This window comes from Epinephelus moara, chromosome 12 (assembly GCF_006386435.1).
Source record: "Epinephelus moara isolate mb chromosome 12, YSFRI_EMoa_1.0, whole genome shotgun sequence".
In the NCBI taxonomy this organism is placed as follows: Eukaryota; Metazoa; Chordata; class Actinopteri; order Perciformes; family Serranidae; genus Epinephelus; species Epinephelus moara.
In genome coordinates this window covers 31,776,161-31,798,886 of record NC_065517.1, presented here as the reverse complement: position 1 = coordinate 31,798,886, position 22,726 = coordinate 31,776,161, and the positions used below count along the sequence as shown (strand labels likewise).

Sequence of the window (22,726 nt, the reverse complement as noted above, 5' to 3'; positions counted from 1 at the left end):
AAATATCTGAATAATTGTTCAAAATTAAAAAATATGAAACATGTTTTGTTTTTTCCCTTTAAAATAACACTGGGACAACCAACCCCACAATGGGGATGGGTATTCTCAGTGCACATATCATATTTGACAGTCCATATCTTTAAAACAGAATAAGCGTAAGGACAATAAGGTCACTCGATTCCTTTAGGCCTCCATTACACATTGAAAGAGAATCTATTAGAGATACCGTTTTTGAGGGATTCAAATAAAAGTTAAAAAGTGTGACAACCAGCCCCGCTCTCCCCCACATCTGGATGATAAACTGCATTTTTAAAATATTGCGCACATTTTGCAAACATACATGTTTTTACTGCCCTGTGAGGCGACAGCGACCACAGTATAGAGCACTAAACAGGGCTTAATCAAATCCTGCCCGGGGTCTATATGTCTTTTAGCCATGTATTTAATACGGCTCTGACTCTCCCCATTAAACCTCACAGCTCCTCTGTCTCAGCCTTTACTGCGGCCTCTCCGGGGAAGAGGGGCATTACGAGACACGATGAAGCGCGTTACGAGGGCGCTTACGACGGGAGTTACGAGGGGCAGTTCGCATTTCACGGAGGTCCAGGAATCCCACAAGGCATCTGGAGGAATTTACGAGGGGGGAGGGAAAGCAGGAGGGGGGGTTGGTGAGAGGAGACGGGGGGTTGAGAGGCGGACTGGGATGCTGTTGATGCCCCTACCCTATTAAAAGCAGCTAATTTAGAAAAATGGCAGACACACACACTCTGTCACAAAAACACACAGAGGTGTGTTCATAAATGTGAGTGCAGGCTGACAAAACAAACTCATATACACAAAGTGATACGCGTGTAAAGATGCTATAACTCTGTGTATCCATAACTCACACACACATTTAGGAACACACACGGCAGCAATAAACAGACGCTGCTGTTTGGAGATGAGTAGGTGGGATTAAAGGATCATTCCAGTTTATTACAAGTGGGATCTTATTATCATGGTTTTGGCCGCCATTACTATCACATTATATCAGTGACACTGAGTGCTGAGATCAGGGAATATGGCGACATCGCTACAACAAACTCCAACAGTGCAAAAAAGTTGTCAGTTGATCACACAGGTCGTAAAATAGTCAACAATTTAGCCACATTCTGACTTCATTTAGAGGTAAAAACCAAAAGTGATGCACCTAAAATTATGTGTATATGCACATCTAGATGTGCTGTGTCCATATAAAATGTTTGGATTGTAATTTTATGGTTCACTTTCTTTTCTCTTCCAAATATGTGTGGCTAACATGAAGCTTTGTATAAAGGCCTGGTCATAGCTGCATTCAAAATGACACTATTTTTCATTAAAATCAATTAATTTAACCCAATAGCTGGAATAAATCAGCCATAGTTAGGTTACATTTGTGTAATATTACATTGTGAACAGGCTACGTTAAATCTCTATGTTTCTTTATGTTTCAACAACGCCTTGGTTAACATGTTTAGGCACAACTAGAATTACTACCCTGCAGTTATAGGTTTCCACGCACCGGTCAAGTTTCCTCTCGACAGTTTCCCACAGAAGCACGGTTTCAAAGTGGACACCCAAGATGAGTGTCACCAATTCAGTATCTGACCAAATGACTCTCTGTTTGTTCCTGAGATATGACATTGAGTCATGGCCTGAAAAGTGTTTTTGCAGAGCATTACGATGTCACAGGTGAATTTTGACCTTTTGGATATAAAATGTCATCATTTTATCCCATTTGACATTTCTCATAATCAGAGTATGAATTCTTGAGTTAGAGCCAAAAACATGTCTTGTAAGGTCACAGTAACCTTGACCTTTGACCGCCAAAATCTAATCAGTTCATTGCACACTTGGTGGCTATTTGCACATTTTTTTTACAACCTCCACCTCATTTCTCACTGTGTTGTGTATATAATTGAGCTTCTTTTTTTTTTACAATTGTGATATTATTTTTATATTATTCCTGTATATTTCTCTTGTATATTCAAAATTTTAGTACTACTTATTTTTGTATATATTTTATATTTCTATATTCTCATATATTTCATTGTGATCTGTTTTTGTCTTCTATCTATCTATCTATCTATCTATCTATCTATCTATCTATCATTGTTGAGCCCGTGTGGACGTTTGTGCCAAATTTGAAGAAATCCCCTTCAGGCGTTCTTGAGATATCGCGTTCACGAGAATGAGACAGATGGACAACCCAAAAACAAAATGCCTCCAGCTACGGCTATCACTGGCGTAGAGGCATAAAAACCACCTGGTTATGAATAGGAAAAGATCGTGTTTTGGCTCAAGACTCCCACATTTAGTGGCACAAACGCAGCTGGAAACGCAGCAACGAGTTGTTTGTTGCTCTGTATATACAAACGTAGATCAAAATCTTGTGCCGGGTGTTTGTGGAGAACAGGAAGCAATAGGATCGACAGGAAGGCATCCCAGGCACTCCGAAAAAGTAGAAAAAACGAGGAAGGAAATATTATAAAGCCTTAATTGTAGTGGCTAAATCAATAAAAGAGCCAACATGTTTCGACCACTGCAGGTCTTCATCAGGGCTTTCAAAACATACATTGTGGTGTGGCAATATCTGTGCTGTAGGTTTTGTGCCTGGATTGCCTTCCTGTTGATCCTGTGTTGTTGTTTGTTGGTCTCGAACAGTAATCTGTAGTGGTCTCCACAGTTTGGTAGCTGTCTCTCCTCAAGAGATCAGCTCATATGCTACGTCACTTCAGAGACGTTGATATTATATGTATGAAACGTACAAATGTAACGTATTTTCAGTTTACAGAAAACTCATGATGCCAACATTTTCTCCTGGTGACCGGGCTGATTAATCTCAAGTTTGACTTTAAGAACTATGAAATGCAAATTCACGCAGTTAAACATTAGCAAGCCGTCGTTACAGCGGCGTCCTGTGAGGGGCTGTGAGCTGTAGAGTCCAAAATGGAGGAAGCTACCGTGGATTTTCGTGCTTCAATTTACCTCCTCTGTCAGAGTATAAACTGTTCCACAAAAGACGCACAGTTTACATTAATGAAAACAGGAGTCGAGGGTACAGATAAGTTCTCTAAATAAACTGTGTTGTGACGACCCCTCCTGTGTCTCTGCTCTGCTTCGCCTGCTTGTGTTTCCTCCTCCCCTTGCAGGTAGTGGACTGGCAGTGCAGATCGTGAGCGAGCTGATGAGCTCACAGGCCTACAGAGCTGACCAGTTCAGTCTGCCTCGGTCTCTCGGTCCGCTCTCTCAGCTCCTACACAGCTCCTTTTCCACTCGTACTTGAACTCACACAATTACACGCCTCATCTTTACATTTACTATCCCTTCATCCTATAATTGCACCCACCACAGACTAACACACACACGTTTTATCTCCTCTCCCCTCTTTATTATCATCTCTGGGTCCTACACAGCGTGCAGCAAGTGGCCGGTACAGTAGGAGGTCGCTAATGTTTTCCTTTTTGAGTCACTTCTAAATCTGGACAACAATATGTCAGCAGACAGGCACACAGCCAGACTAAAGGAGCACCTGACCGCTGCCACAGACTCCCTGTGTGGTATGTATACAGTATGTCACCACTCGGGCCATATTTTAAAGCATGTGTAATGAAGTTTGAGGGCATCTGTTGAAAAGATATTGGAATATGAAGCTTGTCACAAAACTATTTGGCCTATTTTACATTTATTCCACCTTAATTTTGTCTGTACATGAGCATAAATATACTGTAAGGCACCACTGTGTCTATCCAGAGATAATGAATTAAAAAAACTTGACTGTACATAAAGCAATTGTCTGGGTTTGTGAGGAAACTTGTCCCATCCTCATTAAATTCCCCACTTGTAAAAATGTATCTCAAACTTTCCCTGCATTTAAATTTTTGGAAAGTCTCGTCCCAGGAGCCCCTAGCAACAACTCGCTCCATTATCTCCCTAGCTGCTGCACACACACTCTTACACACACACTTACACACACACACACACTGGCGGATTTCCAGAAACTATTTCAGAGGAACACTGCTGAAGTAACGACACAATTGAACAGTTAGAAACCCTCTCCTCCTTCTCTAAGACGCGGCTCTGCATTGTTCAACCCTGTGTTTACAGCACATACACAGACCCACACACACGCATCAAGGCTGGCACGGAGGGGCTGAAGTTTAACTGTCAGAAGTTTTAGGTTTCACTGGAGTCTACAGAACTACAGTACGTGCTGTCGCCAGTTTCTCAGGTGAGACATTTAAAGAACCTCAGCTGGTAATCAGGGTATTGTTTCCAGGAATGCAGGACACAGAAACTGCAGTCAGACTTGAGTTCGCCTTCGCTCTCCGGGTGCTTTTTCTCTGTCTCAACCGTCTGAAGGACGAGGTTTGAACCTCTGCCAAGACCAGCAGCCGATCAATCCCTGAAAAAGCAGCTCCAACAATGTTTTGACCCGAGTCTGAGAGTGATTTTTGGTGTATGGCTGACCTTCTCTCAACATGCCCACAGACAGACATTTCACGAATCGACAGGCCTGGCAGGATTTCCTTCTCCTCTTGGTGATTTCACATTCATTGGACGCTGGGCAGCTGTATTCAATGTTACCTGGAGGAGATAAGAGACAAATATTTTTAAAATTGCATTGGAACATTAATTCAACATTACTGTTCATCTTTTTATTGAAATCTGACAAAATTCTCTTACTGAGATTCACAGTTTGTCACATACATCATGTCAAATGTTGACTAATGTGCACATATCATCTCATCACATAATAGACTTGACATTGGATAACATCAACATACATAGTTTGCCTTTTTAAGGGCATATATAGCAAATGGCACTGGTTTTAATCTAATGAGAGTTCTTCTTTGAACCCCGGCATATTTCAAGGTGGCAATCACTCATAAGGGCCCATTCTCCACCTAACACACTCAGTACGTTTACATGCACAGCTTAATCGAGCTATGCTCAAAATTCGATTTTGGCATCTAATCGGACTTCGGTCCTTGTCCCAGTTTACAAGCAACTGAGAAAATCGAATTACTGACGGGAACGTGTCTTCCTCCTCAACACTAGGTGGCGATATGCGTCGTTTCAGCGGGTTAATACGGCCCCCTTTCCGGTTGACCTATTACGTCACTTAATAATAAACAACTGGAGTCAGGCGGCAGACCGGCATTTTCGAACAACAGCAAGATGGATAACCGTACAGCTTTGTTCATCTCGTACGTAATGTACGCGTTACTGATTGTGCAGATAAGGTGCATGCTATCCCTCGTGGTCATGGTGATTTCGAGAGGCAGACAAGAACGCCGTATGCTGTTGGAGGGCTACAACAATAGCATGTCTTGTCTGTTCCGGGGTCATACGCCAGCGCGGGGGGGTGTGGAGCATGCGCACATGCATTGTCTAGTTTAACTCCGATTACGGCGTATACATGCTGGAGAAAATCGAATTCCAATCGCATTATCTGGGTGTCTTAATCGGAGTTGGAGAACTCCGATATTAGTCGGAGTAACGCGTTTACATGCACTTCAGTTGTCCAGTTATAGTCGGATTAAGGCAATAATTCGTTTTTTTCAAGTGTCATGTAAACGTACTGACTATTGGAGAGCCCACTCTCTCTATGGGCTGCCCACCTCAAGGGCCCCAATGCAACCACACTGCCTGCACTGTCTAGATTTACGCCCCTGGATACTTCAGAGAATTAGTGTTGTATATACTGCATAGTGCTGGGGGTATTACGAGAATCAGATTTAAAAAAAGAATGGTCAAAATTGAAGTAGAAGCCGAGATATCCTGACTTTTAGGCCCCCTTTCCCACGGGAGAAACTTAATTTTGGGTGTTGTTCTAGCGCTGCTTGGACGGAGGTGGACAGAAGTTTGTGGCAGTGCATCATTATATAGCGGCAGAAAAGGGGCTAAAATTAGCATGTCCACCCAGGTGTCGTATTCCCATCACTGTCGATCGGACAGCCCTCATACTTTGACACGTCTTTTATGTTGGCATATACACAGCCAATAGATGGCACTAGTTTGCAGAAAACCAAATGAGGCAACAGTGGAAGAAGTCATAATTTTGTACCTTTAAACAGAGGCAGCGGTGTAGGCGCAGTGGTCTGTGCAGCCATTACGTACATCTGACATGTTGATGAAGAATTCTTTTCACTAAATTACCAATTAGTTTCCTTCCACCATTATTTATATTTCTTCAACATCTCCTACAGTTGTATCTCCCTTGAACTACACTACACTGCCTCCATGATCTCAGGTGGCACTGCTCCGTTTCGCCCGTAAAACAGACAAAAGACAAAAAAGAGACAAAAGGCTCTGTCCGTCTCCATATCTAACATTGAGCATAAATGAACCCTTAGTGGGGGATTTTTCTCCAGTAGTAAAGAGGCCTAATAGTTTATTGGCTCCAACTCCAATTTGCAGTGATGGAAACATGACATCCAGTTGGATTCACTCATTTTTGGCACTTTATTTCGACACAACCATCTGTAACTCCTGCAACTCTTTGACACCACAGCCATAAATTCCATCTGTCTTCATCCAAGCAGCACTCAAACATCATTCCAAATTAGCTGGCATCGAGATTGAAAGAGAGACTGAATAAATAAAAACGTTTTCCTCGGCCTCCATGCTGCTTTCTACTGTTTACTAACCCTGTTTAACAGTGTGTTCATGAAGTCAAAGGTGAGACACCAGGGGGAAAAAACAGAAAGGCAAACTCATTCACTGGAAATGAGAAAGGAGTCTATTGCCTATTTTTTAGCAGGTTTTCCTGAGTTTAAAAAAACGTCATATACGTGCTAATTCTGGTTGAAAAAGGCTATTACTTTCTTGTGTGAGTCATGCCCTCAAAACACAGGATCCTACACCTCCCATGATGCAACTGGAAAGGGTCTTTCATTAGACTGTTCCTGCCTGGAAAGTATTCAAACCCTCTAAACTCCACACCTCTTGTTTTTGTGCCCCACGCTTTCTTTCATTAATCTGTAACCTCAAGCAGAAACTGACCGTGATGACATCACTATGACATCATCAGGATTGGTTTCTCAGGCTTGACAAAGCTCCCTCCAAGCTACAGAGGACATAATACAACAGGCTGTGAAATACTCCTCATGATGAGTCAACTGATGCCTATGTGTGAATTCAGTTCAGTGAACCTTTAAATTATGGACACTAAACATTAAATCTTATTTTCATCATGACATTTTGACTTTAACTCACAATCAGTGCAATCACACACACAAAAACACATGTTCCTAACACCTAATTGAGAGTAATAGCCATGGCAGCCAAAAGTGCGCGTTAAGCCCGATGGCGTCCAGCCAGTTGCAGGAGCTCTCAGCTGCCACCCTCGATCAGAAACAGGAAGTATCTGATGAGCCAGACATCAGATCTCCCTGGCTGATCTGACAGCCGTTCATCCTGTTTGCCCTTTGAATCCATCTAGCCAACTTCTAGAGGCCTAAACACATCGCAGCCTGCCGGGTCCTCGACCTGGGCCCGGAGCCCACAGAGCACAGGACAATCCTTTTAAAACACCCAAACTGCCTGCCGCTGCCTCTCACCACTAACGGCTTTCAGGGGTGAAGCGCACACACACACACACACACATTCAGCAGCACCATATGTTATCTAGAGCTTTAAAGCCTAAACTCAAACATGTTGACTATACACATGACACGCTGTAAGTTCAACCGCATATCAGCTGTTTGCAAACAGGTCTTTATTTAAAGCCTTTCTGCAGTTTCGTGTGCACCCCTTTCGGGGTTTGTTTATACCAAAACAAACGACTGCATCTGCACAATGTTGCTAGTAAAACAGGTTTATATGATGCAGCAAGCCACGCACAATAAATTCTGTTACTAAGTATAAAACTGAGCATGAAACCTGCGCCTACGTGTGTTGTGTGTGTGTGTTTTGTCTGTCTCTTACCCTGGATGGTCCTCTTGAAGAAGGCCTTGCAGGCTTCACAGGAGGCCACACCGTAGTGGTAGCCCGAGGCAACATCACCGCACACCAGACACACACGCTTGGCCACCGAGCCCAGCATGAATTCACACTTCACTTGGCTTTCTTCCTCCACAAACCTCCTGGAAAGAAGTGGAGAGGAAGAGAGGAAGGGAGGAAGTGAAGGAGACAAATTAAGAGGAATGTGATCAGATAGCAATGGTGCTTCCATTTAACGTCCGTGAGGCAAAACACACAAAATAAAGGACAGTATAATGTGAGATTTCCATTGGGAACAGAGGGGAAATATCCCCCCACCCTTTTCAAACACATGTTAAACAAATGCCTAACACACAACTGTTTAGAGGTTGTCAGCTTCTGGATGTGAATGTAAACTGAGCTCCTGATTTTGAGCAGATATACCCTAAAAAATGTGACAGAGGAGAAGCATATTTGGAATCAGTACTATTCTGGCAGACTTTAACATGATGCCCTACTTAAATGTCCAGTGTGTTGGAAATAAGGGGACATATTGACAGAAATTGAATATAATAAGTATCTTTCTTTAGTGTATAATCACCATAAAATAAGAATCGTTGAGTTTTTGTAACCTTAGAATGAGCCGTTTATATCTACAAAGGCACCGGGTCATTATCCACAGAGACCACCATGTTACACCTCCATGTTTCTACAGTAGCCCAGAAGGGACAAACCAAACACTGGCTCTAGATAGGGCCATTCACATTTTTGCACTGACCATTGTCATTAGCAGCTCCTCGGTTGGTAAAAACACTGTTAAATGCGTAACTGCTTTATTCTGTGTTTTTACTGGTTGTAATCACCTGGTCTGTTTGTTTTGAGAGGAAGAGACCTCTGTGGATAATTTGTCTCCTGGTAAAAACCTCCTGAACAATGAGTACTGAAGGAATTCTAACCGGGAGAAGTTTCAGCTGGTTGCAATCTGCAATACTCACCACTAGATGCCACTAAATCCCCGGAAATCGTACACACTGCTCCTTTAACTATATTCTGGATTTTTAATTTCTCCTAGCTATTTGGGATCAGCAGGACCCGATAAGTATAAAAAACGTAACATTGTTAATGATAATTAAGTCCCAATGTCCTCAAATTAGACAACAATAAAGTCCCAATATCTTCAAACTAGCCCTTCCTAATTAACAGCCTCTTGTTGCTGTTACATCCACCAACCTGTTAGCTCCTCCATTGTTGACCAGTCCCGCTGTGTGACCATAGAGGCTTGGCGAGTCCAGCCCATTGCTGTGAATGTGGCCTTTCGGGGGCCCGTAGCTGGAGTTCGTGTCCGAGGAAGTGCTTCCAGGACTGGGCTGAGCCGGGCTGACATCGCCCTGAGAGCTGGGGCTGGGGCTGGAGGGCTCACGCTTTATAGTGGAGGGACAGGTGGGGTCCAAGCCCCTCACTGACATCCTGCCCAGATGTCTGGAGAACAGAGAGGAGAGAGGAAACACAGGAGAAGCTTTATTACCACTCTATATGATCCTATATGCACCTTATTGTGATCCATATTCATGAGGGTGAAGGATGTGACTCTCAGGTCAGCTATATATGAAGAGTCACCTTGGTATTAATATTAATGAGTGGCTAGTTTTATTAAGTCAGGCATCATTTACACAGGAAGTAATAATGTGATAAGCAGCTTTGAAAAATCATTAGCATTAAAGCTACGGTAGGTAATTTTTATTAAAAGAAAATAGCTGTCATATTTGCTGAAACTGTCACCACATCCTGACAGTGTCACACAACACACATAATCTGTAAAATTTAAAAATAAAATCAGGTTACTTTGACTCCTTCTGGTGCTGCTAATAGCGCTTGCAAGAATATACAGCACCTGAGTGAAAACAACCAACCGACCCGAGTTTTGTCTAGCGTCCATTTTCCTTAGTTCAGTCTGAATATTTACCACCTCCTGCCTGAAACGTAACTATTGGCCTGTGTTGCGTTCAGGCGTTGTCACGTAAATAACAAATTCCTGCACTTGAATAGACCATAGCACAACACAGCAGCGTGACAAGTGGGCCAAACCCGAACCGAACCCGAGCAAAATGTCTGATTTGTTATCCGAACCTAGTCAGACAGGTTGGCTATCCACACTTTATTAAAGACCCCTGCTTTAATCTATGGATTCATATATCTATTCACAACCACATACAGAGCTACAGTGCACTCTGTTTTGTTCCATCCGTCTCCCAAAGCCTCGAAGACCTCCACCTCTCCACCTCTCCACCTCTCCACCTCCACGCCCCTTCATCCATGCGTCCATCCATCCCCCGCCTTATCTAAACCAGCCGTTTGTGATTTCCCACATATGCAAAGCTGCCGTCCATTACACTGCTTTGTTTTTAAAGTTGGAGATTGCTTAAGCAAACGTAGGGAAATTGCCAAACCAGCAATCATCCGCTTCATTATCGCCATTATGTTCAATCCAAACATGATCATCTTTCCTCTCTCTCTCTCTATTGTCTCTCTGTGTCTCTCAGTTACTCATCATACTCGACCTGTCAAACACTCTGCGGCCTTCAACAGTTAACAGGCTGTTACGACAGTTAACAGCTTTTTTACTGTTAGAAGATGTGGAGAATGAGACACAAATAAATGCTCTGCAGTGCAATTACAGAGAAAATGTTACTGCTAGTTCATTTTTGGGTGTATTGTGCACTTAAGGCAGTCCAAAAAACACAAAAAGTGCAATGAAGAATGGTTTCAAGAACAATATGCTCAAAAAATACACACGTCTTTTGTCTTAGCATTTTCAAAACTATATTTTTAGATGTACTTTCTATGCATAGCTCCATTCTAACTGCTTGAAATAACTGCTGCATGTTGAAGTGTGCATCATTACTTTATTATTGGATCGAGATGTGACCACAACAGACTCTCTGTCACCACAACGACAAGAAAAAAGCATCTGAAACCAGCTGAGGTGTACACTTGGCTCACAGGCATGTGATGAGTGCTCACACACACACACACACACACACACATACACTCACTCCCACAGTGGCGTCAGGCGTTCATGTGCGTGGATGTAAAAATAAAAACCATAGACTGGCTCCTCCACTTCTCTACACACACACTTCAGATTCACGTGATCAGGAACATGCTCCAGCTCCCCCCCCGCACACACACACACTTACAGACACATTTTAAAGCAAGTGTCTTCATAAACACTCCGACACATACAGGCATGCAACTCTTTGTCGCCAGGCCAACTTTAAAAAGACCCCCTTGCTGTCTCACTCGTGTCACACACTTCCACATGTAGAGAAACACACACACACACGTTCAGTATCCACACAGCCGTACGTCTCTCCCACTCTAATCTTGGCCTGGTGTGGTGGATGTCGGCCTCGGTCTGTTTCCTGCCATGTAAATCAGAGTTCGCTCGGCCACAAGTCATTTGGTAGGCAAAAGGACTGGCTGCTGTTAACCACCTCCAGAGTAAACCATGGGCACGCGCTATTGACCCCTCTACAAGCCCACAAAGACAGACGCACGGGCGCACAGTAAGAGACAGACTGACAGCAAATAAACACTCCACAAGAGCCCAAAGTAGACGTTTCTATAAGAAAATCAAGCATCTGCTGTCTTAAAGGGACAGTTCACGCCAAAATCAAAATGACGTATGTTTCTTCTTACCTGTAGTGCTATTTTTCAGTCTAGATTGTTTTGGTGTGAGTTGCAGAGTGTTGGAGATATCAGCTGTAGAGATGTCTGCCTTCTCTCTGATATAATGGAACTAGATGGCACTCAGCTTGTGGTGCTCAAAGTGCCAAAAAAGTACATTTGGAAAACTCAACAGCAATGTCTCTTTCCAGAAATCATGACCCGGTTACTCAAGATAATCCACAGACCTTGTTGTGAGCATTTTCATGTAAGAACTATTTTCTACTACACTACATCCACCAGCCGAATCACTGCACAGAAGGAAGAGTACATCTACTGTTAGTTCACCTAACACCACTGTAGCTAATGTTACAGCTCGGCGGACAAGGACACCATTAATGTTTACATCTTGCTCTGGGTACATAAAGTTCTATCCGACATATTTTCCCCTTATAAAGGTGTTAGGGCGAACACGCTAGCAAATGTTAGCAACATTAGCACTTATGTGGAGTTGTGTTCCTGATCATTTGACGAATGTAGGTCCAATGTTTGCTCCGCTTTTAGCTCTGTTTTGGTCTCCTCCGACTTTTAAAAGAAATATCTGGTTCTTTAGCTGTTAAGTGCTGCAATAATTTATCACTTTTTCACTGAAAACATCCGCCCTCTGGGGCTGGAAATGACCTCAATGAGAGCGCTAACAGTGAAACAGTAAAGTTGTGGGCCTTTATCAACAAAGCAATTAGCCTAAGGACACTAAAAAGCTTCATAGAGTTAGTGGGGACTGTGGCAAAAATTGCTGGGGGGTTTTCGCATTCAACTGAGAAATCTGATCCATCTGTAGAAAAGCATTCTTTAAGATAAGGTAGCCAAAAATATATATATAGTTTTGAGATTAGGACTAAAATTCAGGTATAACGCTGGCACTAGTATTTAAATATTCCCAAAACACCCAACTCTTGTCTTAAAGGAATACTTAACCCCCTCCGAATGACCATTTGTATGTCAATTACTCACCCTGTGTAACTTTGCATTTGTGAACGAAGAATCCAAAAAACTTGCAGTATAATCCAAGTCTCATTTATACAGTCGTGTGCTCGGTGCTTCCCAAACAGACAGCCTTTCCCACGGGAACTTAAGTAAAATTGAAACTTATCAATGCTCTCTCTTCAAAGCCAGACTCCATTGACAAAAACAGTAATTTTACCTTGCTGAACACAGGAGCTGCTGGTCTACCACTGCCTTGATGAGGTAGTTTGTTTGAGTTGTCGTGTGACTTTGGTGAATCCGTACTAACCCTTTAAAACACCAAAGTCACACAGTAACACAAGCAAGCTAACTGATCAAGGCAGTGGTAGACCAGCAGCTCCTGTGTTCAGCAAGGTAAAATTACTGTTTTTGTCAATGGAGTCTGGCTTTGAAGAGAGCAGAGGTAAGTTTCACTTTAAATTCCGTTTCCTGAGAGAAAGGGCTGTCTGTTTGAGAAGCACTGAGCATACGACTGGATAAATGAGACTTGGATTATACTGGGCGACTTGTGTGAGAGTTTGTCAACAAAAGCTTTGAAACAGTTTTGCTGTTGTTAAACGCGGACCCCTATGACTTCAATTAATCAAGAACTTTCTCAGTTTTTGGATTCTCCGTTCAACTTTGAAACATGCAGAAAAAACATTTTCTTAGCGAATCCAATGTAACACAGGATGAGTAACTGACACACAAATGGCCATTTGGAGGGTGAAGAATTCCTCTAAGTGCCCAAATTTTACCTTAATATCCAATGAACAAGCCTTGTAACTCCTCCCCCTCCCCTGTTGCCATGTCTCACCTCTCCAATCCACTTTGAGGACTATAAAAACAGAACACTGAAGAGATTTCAGTTTGCTTTTAAGGTGACTCACTGGTTTACTTATTGGCTATCCATCACAGGCGTCCATATTGGCGTGTCAGGTCTCTGACAGGTACAGAGTGAGATATACTTTGTGCTCTCCCATTATAATGCATCACCGGGTGGAAGATGAGGGGGAGGAGGAGGTGGAGGGGGGGGTTGGTGTTTTGCCTTCATAATGAAATGGCATTAGAGTGGGGTGATCAGATGTGATGTAATATTCACTCTGACAGATTACTAATCTACAACTCAACATAAAAGCCCATCAAAAGACTGTTGGTGCGGCTTCTACAGCGGGGATAAATCAGTGTGTGTGTGTGTGTGTGTGTGTGTGTGGGTCAGTGGGTATTCAAAGTTATCCTACCTTAGCCTTTTGTGTCCCAGTATCCAAAACAACTCTAATTGCACCGTGGCAACAAAGGCCAAAAAAATCCGGCGTGAAACGACAGGGAGACAGAAAGAGAGAAGAAGAAGAGAGGCGGGGAGGAAATTACAAGAGAAGGCAGACAGATAGAGGGAGTGTGAAAAAGCCGGGAAGGGACAGAAAGAAAGGGGGCAGTCCGGTGGCTCATTAACCTGGGGGTGTTGAAAGAAAAGAGAGACGGCGACACTCACTTTCAAATGAGCGCGGTCATAATGCAGACAATGACCCGACGGATGAAGGAGGGTGAGAAGAAGACAAGGACGGGAGGAAAAATAAGAGGGAAGTGACCAAGGGATGTAAAGAAAATGGAGGGGAAGTGAAATAAAACACAAGGCGACAGATACTCTCTGCAATATCACAAAAACAAACTAAGTAACCTTTTAGCCCTAACCCCGAACCCTGAGGAGCAGCTATGTAGGTCAGTGGGGTCTCAGAGGAGGTGGGTTTTTTTGACTAATAAGGAGATGAGCAGGGATCAGCGGCACCCCGAGCCAGCCGTAAGAGCCTTAGTCAGGGTTTGGATGAGGCTGTTAGCAGTGAGATGAGGTGCCTGTGGCTGCAGCTTTGGACCCGCAGGCTCTGGAAACATGGATCGCGTGCCATACAGGGGATCATCTGCAGCCTTTTCTCCCATTATCTGTCTGATTCTGTCACCAGCAATCAGCCGACCTGTACGTCCACATGTCCGCTCATCTTCTGCCCGGCTGTCTTTCCTTTTTATCCTACAATTCCTCTCATTTCTTTGAGCTGGGGGAATGTTATTTCCAATCCTTAACAATGCTGGATGAGATGTTTTCTCAGAGGCGGGTGATTATGCCACAGCTGATAAAAGCACAGCGGTGATGATAATGAACATGATTTTCTTTTATGATTACAGAAAAGAAAGGCAATCAAAAAGCTGTTGCCGGGGTAATCAAACAGCTGCTTCGCACAGCTTTCCACAGGCTTGTTCGCGTCAGGGAGATTTTCACCAACCGGCCTCGGATGACCCGATCTGTTCTCAAACTGGTTGCACCCACTCGTCCTCACTATCAACAAACAAACAGGCTGAACAATCACAACTGTAAGTGATGCAAACAAACCGCCACAAACTATGGGAAGTTTCCATCAAAGTTTTCCCAAAACACTTATTTATGCAAATCCCTGTTCCTACTATCCAATTATTGATTAATCAATCAACAGACAATGATTCAGCAACTATTTTTGATCATTGGTTGATGGTTTGAGACATTTTTAAGCAAATATGCAAAACAAGGGATCAGGTTTTGTTTCTACATTGGGAGGGACACATATGAAACCGGGGTTTGGGGTCCTCTGCTAGGCAATTTTGAGCATCCTGATGAATTCAATGCACCACTTGTTGCCTTTTCTGCATCAGTTTATGGTGAAAATGTCTAATTTTGTCAAAACAAAAGTCCTCTGCTATATCTCTCTATCGTAGGCTTTGGACTTCCTTGAGTCTCGAAGACGTTTTACCTCTCATCCAAGAGGCTTCTTCAGTTCAGTCCTCTTGGATGAGAGGTGAAACGTCTTCAAGAAACTCAAGGAAGTCCAAAGCCTACGACATACCACTTAAGATAAACTTGACTTGGATAATTGAGAATCTTCACCAACATACTGCGGAGGATATATCTGAAATCTACGCCTATGATGCCAAACGTTCTCTACTTTCAAATCTTCTCCAATTCATATCATTGTAAACTTTTCAATGGGAGGTTCTGACTTGATTTGACAAAACAAGACGTCATCTTGGAGTTTAGGAGACACAATTAATTGACTAATCGAGAAAATGATCGTACAATTAAATGCTGAAATTCTAGAAGACTGCAGGTCTATGGCGAATATTTACAGTGGCTAAATTCAAGAGAAGATACATTAAATGCCAAATAAGAGGACGATTTTAAATGTTTATGTGGAATGTATGCATTCCTCTGAAAAAGACGTGGATGAGCAACTACCGCAAAAGTCAGGGCTGGACGATACATCCTGAAAATTATATCGTAGTATTTTCAGGCTAGATATATATCTCGATATATTTTTAAATCTCCCCAAAAGCACTTTATCAATGTTAGGACTGGGAGACAAAATCTAACATAACAATATTTCTGACCAAATACCCTCTTTCATGCGACAAAGTTGTCTGTATGACGAATGGTTTTTTTTGTTATTGTTGTTGTTTTTCAGAAAATATTAATACAATTAAAAAAAAATTCAATTTTCCTTGTCTTTTTTTTACATAGTGACATAAAATCCAAATATAAACATAAGTACATTCATACATCAGTCACAGCTGTCTATAGTAAATCTACATCGTAATTTGCTCCAAGTGAGAATCAATTACGAAACATCGCACAGTTTTAGCGTTTTCATATATATCAGAAATGGTCCTGTGGAATTCACCTGTAGTACCACCCAGCTTACACCTTATTTCCCCAGCGTATAGAAAACTCATAAGATCACCAGCCCACTGGGCATGTGTGAGAGACGCCTCCTGCTTCCACTTAGTAAGAATAAGGCATCTAGCAATGAAGGAGGCAAAGGCAACAGCATTTGTGTAGTGTCTAGGAGGAGGCATGTTCTCTGGGGAAGGGGCAAATTTGACTCCAAAAACCACAGAAAATGTATTAAATATCCAATAATTATTAAGATTTGGACGAGTCCAGAAAGTACAAATGAGGGATCCTGTTACTGCAATTAGATTTTTGATCAATAATCATCAATAATGTGAACATAACGGCTGAGTGGGTTAAGGTAAGGGTTGAAACAAATAGTACAGTCTGGCAAGTTGATACATTTACCTCATTTTGCTGTAATACAGCCTTTAAAACGACAGGAAAAAAAACACAATTTATTCCACATCACGATGCAACGATATCCAGAATCGAAGACGATATATAGTGTTGTATCTCAATATAATATCGTCATATTGCTCAATCTGAGTAAAGGTACAACAATTCTTTCCATAAAGCTGGAAGGAATAGTGGCAATGCTAAGCATGGGCTGGGCAATATATCAATATTATCTGGATACCCAGCTACCAGACGAGATGATGTATCAGATTTGGGGATCAGGATTTCGCAAGGGTCGTCTTTTCCTGGCTTTATTAAAGGCTGCATTACAATTAAGTGACGTTCGAGTTATTCTACCATTTACCCACGTAGTCATTATATCCACATTACTTGTGATTATTTAGCAGAAAGCTCATTGCGTAAAAATTTGGTGAAAGCACCAATAGTCAACCCTACAATATTGTCGCAATATCATCATCAAGGTATTTGATTTGCACCTGTGATGGACCCTGATTCACATCCACCAACTTTCTCAATGTCCTGAGTCATTTTACAAGGTTTATTTCAGACACACAGATGTGTTATGAATCAAACTGACTCTCTGAAGTATTCAAATCAACAGCGTACAGATCATGATACCTGTGCAGCACAAGCAGACACTTCAGAGGCATAAACACACCGATCAGACATCTGAAGGAAAATCTTATCTCACACAGTCTGGCTCAGTTTGCTGCTACACCTCTGAGATACACTTCATGCTGGTTGCAGTCCCTCTGCAGGGTGAAAGTACTTACTCTGTGTCAGAGTGGTAGGTGAAACACTCTGGGAGGTAGAGGTCGACTAAATCCATGTGCACTCTGCCACCATGCTCTGAAGAGAAGAAAAAAAATGAACGTCTGTTTCTGTCTGTGTCTTTTTCTTCTTCCTCTCCTCTGCTGGTTTAATAAACTGTGTCTCTCACTGCACTTGTTTGTCACTTTCTCTTTCCTCTGCCTCCAAACTTTGTCTCCATCTACAGCCTGCTCCTGTGTTGGATCACACTCTCAGCTCGTCTCATTGTCCCTGCGTCTGTCTCCCTGTCACTCGCACTTCTCACCGACAGCCCCCCTACGGCCACTGGCTGCCTTTGAAGTCCTGACTGTTGTGACTAGCTGGCTGTGTGTGACAAGGGTCTCCAAGGGAAGCTGGCCCTCATGAATACACAGCCACACACACACACATTTGAATGGCCTTCCCCCAGAACGCTGAGCTGGCAGCTGATAGGCTGTGCTCTGAGCCAATGGGAGGCAGCCTCTCAGTGGGGCAGGTGGATATGACAACAGAGGATGTTTTAGCTTTGGTTCTTTGAGAGAAGTTCATGTGGGAATGTGGGAGGTGAGTTCTCACATTACCGTCAGCAGATTTTGTTTTTATTGTGGTTTAGAAAAAAAAGACAAATAATTATACACTATGTGTGAATTAAAGGATAAATCTTTGCTCATATTCTGCCCCTAACACGCAGTTTGTATGATCTTAATCAATTAATTTACTCTAATGAATCTAATGTTCAGTTGATTAATAGTTCCAAAAAAGTCTATCCACTTTGATTGTCAGTTATAGGCATTTATCAATGGAAAAAAATCTGATTTTAGATTTTAAATAAGCTCCTAATTTCTGTTTTATATCACTGTAAGTTGAATATGTTTGCGGTTTTACACTGCCGGTAGGACAAAACAAGCATTACATTGGGCTCTGGGAAAATGTGATGACCATTTTTCACTGTAAATATAATAAGATGTAATTAAGAGATGACTTGATAATGAATCATTAGTTGTAGCTTTACTCAGCTTGGTAGAAAGAGCTTAAATACCTAAACAAATCATACTAAATCAGCCCAGTCACCAGAATAAAATGTTAGCATTGTACGTTTCTGCAAACCACAGATATGTTACATTTGTATGTTTCATATGTATCATATTATGACACATCAGGACATTTACAGCTGTGTTCATGGTAAAAAACAACAACTTATTTTTAACCAAATATTGGGACATTTCGAGCTGGGTTTGTGACAAAAAACAGGTATTTTTTCATGTGACTTCAGGACATTTCCAGCTGGGTTTGTAGCGACAAACCTGTATTTTTAACAAGATATCAGCACATTTCCAGTCATGTTTGTGGTGGGGAGAAAAAAAAGTATTTTTAACTAAATATTGGGACATTTCTAGCCAGGTTTGTGGCAATAAAATCAGGTATTTTTTAACATGACTTTTGAACATTTTCAGCCGTGTTTGTGTCGACAAAACTGGGTATTTTTAAAAAGACATCGGGACATATCTCCAGCTATGTTCATAGCTACAAAAGCAGGTGTTTGCTGCATTTCCAGTTGATTTCATGGCAACAATACCGGGTATTTTTTTTACAAGACATCAGGACATTTCTAGCCGTGTTTGTGGCGATAAAACTGAGTATTTTTAACAAGACATCGGGACTTCTTAGGCTGTGTTCACTGTGACAAAAGCAGGTATTTTTTCAACAAGACAAGACATCTCCAAACATGTTTGTGTCAACAATACCACGTACTGGATGTCAGGACATTTCCAGCTGTATTTGTGGCGAAAAAAAAGGGTATTTTTTAATAAGACATCAGGACATTTCCAGCTGGGTTTGCGGCGATAAAACCAGGTATTTTTTTAATGTGACTTCGGGACATTTTCAGCTATGTTTGCAGCAACAAAGCCGAGTATATTTAACCAAACATTAGGACATTTCCTCTCAGGTTTGTTGCGACAAAACTGAGTATTTTTTTTAACAAGACACCAAGACATTTCCAGTTCATGGCAACTAAAGCAGGTATTTTTTTAATGAAATGTAAAGACATTTCCAGCCATGTTTGTGGTGACAACACCAGGTATTTTTTAACGTGACTTCAGGACATTTAAAGCCAGGTTTGTCGCAACAAAACTGGGTATTTTTGAGCCAGACACCACAACATCTCCAAACGTGTTTGTGTCAACTAAACTGGATATCGTTTTTACAAGGTTTCGGGACCTCTGGCCACGTTTGTGGTGACAAAACTGGTCATTTTAAGCCAAAACATAATGTTTTCCTAACCCTAACCAACACATTTTTGTGTCTAAACCTATTCACATGTTAAAGATCAGGGTTGTCACAATATAAAATTGAAAATCAAAACATAAAGAAATGTAAAGTTTTAACATTGGCTACTTAATAAATCTAACATATCTGTGGTTTTCAGAGACATACAATGCCAACATTTATTCTGACGACTGGTTTGGACAAATAATGTCAGAATGCTGCATATGAGCTGAATAATTTCCTCCAAAATCTACACTTTTTAATTCAATGCCACATCCAAAAAAAAAAAGTCATCACCTTCCCACAGTGATTGGAGTAAACATATGGACAACCGTACAAAGAAACACACATGCAGAGTTTATAATCAAGCTTACTGCTACAGTACTTTTATCTGATCTAATCAGCTATGGCTATGTGCCTAATGTGATGCTTTTCGCCTTTCGTTAACAGCACACACACGTGCACTCGAAATGAGAGCCACAGTAAGTAGTGCTTGGCATGGAAAAAAAGGTTAAACGGTGCAACAAGATATAGAGTGATCAGCAGAAACAACACAGCATGGGAAACTGAAGAAAAATAAAATAACTTTAAACTTGCAGTTACACTTTCCGGTGTCCAAATGGATATTCTTCTTCCCTTTATGTTGCTGCTGTAGTGTTTCATATGTCTGGTGTTGCAGTGACTGCAGACCAAATGTGTTCTATAAATCATTTTTAACACATGAAGTGCTACTTCAAAGGGACAGTTTATCACAAAATCAAAATTACATATCTTTCCTCTTACCTGCAGTGCCACTTATCAGTCTGGATTGTTTTGGTGTGAGTTGCAGAGTGTTGGAGATATCAGCTGTAGAGATGTCTGTCTTCTCTCCAATATAATGGAACTAGATGGCACTCAGCTTGTCGTGCTCAAAGTGCAAAAAAAATAAATTTGAAAAACTCAACAGCAATGTCTCTTTACAGAAATCATGACCTGGTTACTTGAGATAATCCACAGACCTTGTTGTGAGCAGCTTCATGTAGGAACTATTTCTACTGAACTTCACCCTCGAACAATATCACCACACAGAAGGAATTGTACATCTACTGCTCGCTCACCTAGCACTACTAAGCTAGCTAACGTTACAGCTTGGCCAAGGTGGATGCTATTAATGTTTACATCTCGTACTGTCACGAGCATGAGCCTCTCGTCCATGAGTAGATGCACGCTTCCTTCTGCGCAGCGATACAGTCGGTAGGTGTAGTTTGATAGAAAAAAGTAGTTCCTACATGAAACTGCTCACAATGTCTTTTCATGCACAAATTGAAAATCTGTATAGAAACAGGTGGATTTAAACGCACCTACTGAGATAACAGTAACACTGGATTACACGCATGCCTCATTCTCTCTGAATCACCAGTGCGAGTGAAGGCAATTTGAATGGCGGACCCCGCCACTAACAGTGAAAACTACTCTGTGGATTGTGAGTAACCGGGTCATGATTTCGGGAAAGAGACATTGCTGTTGAGTTTTTCAAATGTATTCCAAGGTCATTTCCAGCCCCAGAGGGCGGCAGTTTTCAGTGAAAAAGTGACAAATTAGTGCAGCATTTAACATCTTAAGAACCAGCTATTTATTTCAGAAGTTGGTGGAGACCAAAAGAGAGCTAAAACTAGAGCAATCATTGGACTTACACTCGTAAATAGGCAAATGTTTGCTAGCCTGTTCACCATAAAACCTTTATAAGGGGAAAATATGTCAGATAGAATTATTTTATTTATTTACCCTGAACAAGATGTAAACATTAATGGCATTAGCTACAGTGGTGTTAGGTGAACTAGCAGTAGATGTACGTTTCCGTCTGCGTGGTGATTCGGCTGGTGGATTTAGTTTGGTAGAAAGAAAATAGTTCCTACATGAAACTGCTCACAACAAGGTCTGTGGATTATCTTGAGTAACCAGGTCATGATTTCTGGAAAGAGACATTGCTGTTGAGTTTTTCAAATGTATTTGTTTGGCGCTTTGAGCACCACAAGCCGAGTGCCATCTAGTTCCATTATATTGGAGAGAAGGCAGACATCTCTACGGCTGATATCTCCAACACTCTGCAACTCACACCAAAACAATCTAGACTGATAAAAAAACAAGCACTACAGATAAGAGGAAAAATGTGCATATGTATATTTGACTTTGAGGTGAACCATCCCTTTAAGTTGCATTCTCCAATTTGTGATTAGATTTGACGAAAACTCAGATTACACAAACAAAACAGTTACTCAGCTAATCAGTCCGCTAATGAACAGTCATTTCTCCAGTGAGAGTAAAGTCGCCTGAGGTTAAACGAGTCTTATGCAACCTGTGTCACTACGTCCTAATCCACTTAAAAGACAGATGCACTGGTCATCTGTCAGAGGCCATGTCAACATAAATCCCTCTGTATGCAGAAAACACAAAAACACACAAGCCTTACAGTGCATTTGGCCGTGTGGAGATACACACAGATTCGCTGCTTGTTGAGAAGTCAGGGGTCAAATTCAAATCATGATGGTGCACCCCGAGGTCCCAACACAAGCCTCAGTGTGGATGCCTGCCACGGAGCGCTGAATAAATCATAGTAGTATTGCAGTGTAGAGTGCATCAAATATTTTGTTTGCACATTGCTCCAGGTGTTTCTGAATTAATACCTGACACAATATCAGCTTGTAACAACTCTCAATCAGTGTACGAATACAGAGACATATTTCACTATTCAAGTTTTCAAAGGAAGTCCAGCAGATGGCCAATTTTGAGAATTTACATCCTCACTAAACATGTAAAAGTTGCAGAAAATGCTGTCTTTTAACACACAGTGATGGATGAACAATCACCAAAAGCATCCCCAAATTATTACAGTTTGAAATCATATCATAGCTTCAAAACTGCACAGATGTCACAGGGGCTTTGGTGCATGCAACCTCTAATTTT

General features: G+C 41.7%; 1 protein-coding gene across 3 annotated transcripts in view; it reads right to left on the bottom strand.

Annotated features, from left to right (window-relative positions):
- Nucleotides 1–22,726, bottom strand: part of LOC126399034 (estrogen-related receptor gamma-like) — a 49,540-nt gene that overhangs the window by 17,784 nt on the left and 9,030 nt on the right. The window contains exons 1-4 of one of the 3 annotated variants that reach the window (XM_050058757.1): nucleotides 17,500–17,865; nucleotides 9,175–9,423; nucleotides 7,951–8,108; nucleotides 4,489–4,605 (exon numbers count right to left, since the gene is read on the bottom strand). In XM_050058757.1, the coding sequence (XP_049914714.1) occupies nucleotides 4,489–4,605; nucleotides 7,951–8,108; nucleotides 9,175–9,423; nucleotides 17,500–17,555 (580 nt within the window). In that variant the 5' untranslated portion in view covers nucleotides 17,556–17,865. Of the gene's footprint in view, nucleotides 1–4,488; nucleotides 4,606–7,950; nucleotides 8,109–9,174; nucleotides 9,424–17,499; nucleotides 17,866–22,726 lie in introns of those variants that run through there. The other 2 variants (XM_050058759.1, XM_050058760.1) reach the window with 2 other exon arrangements.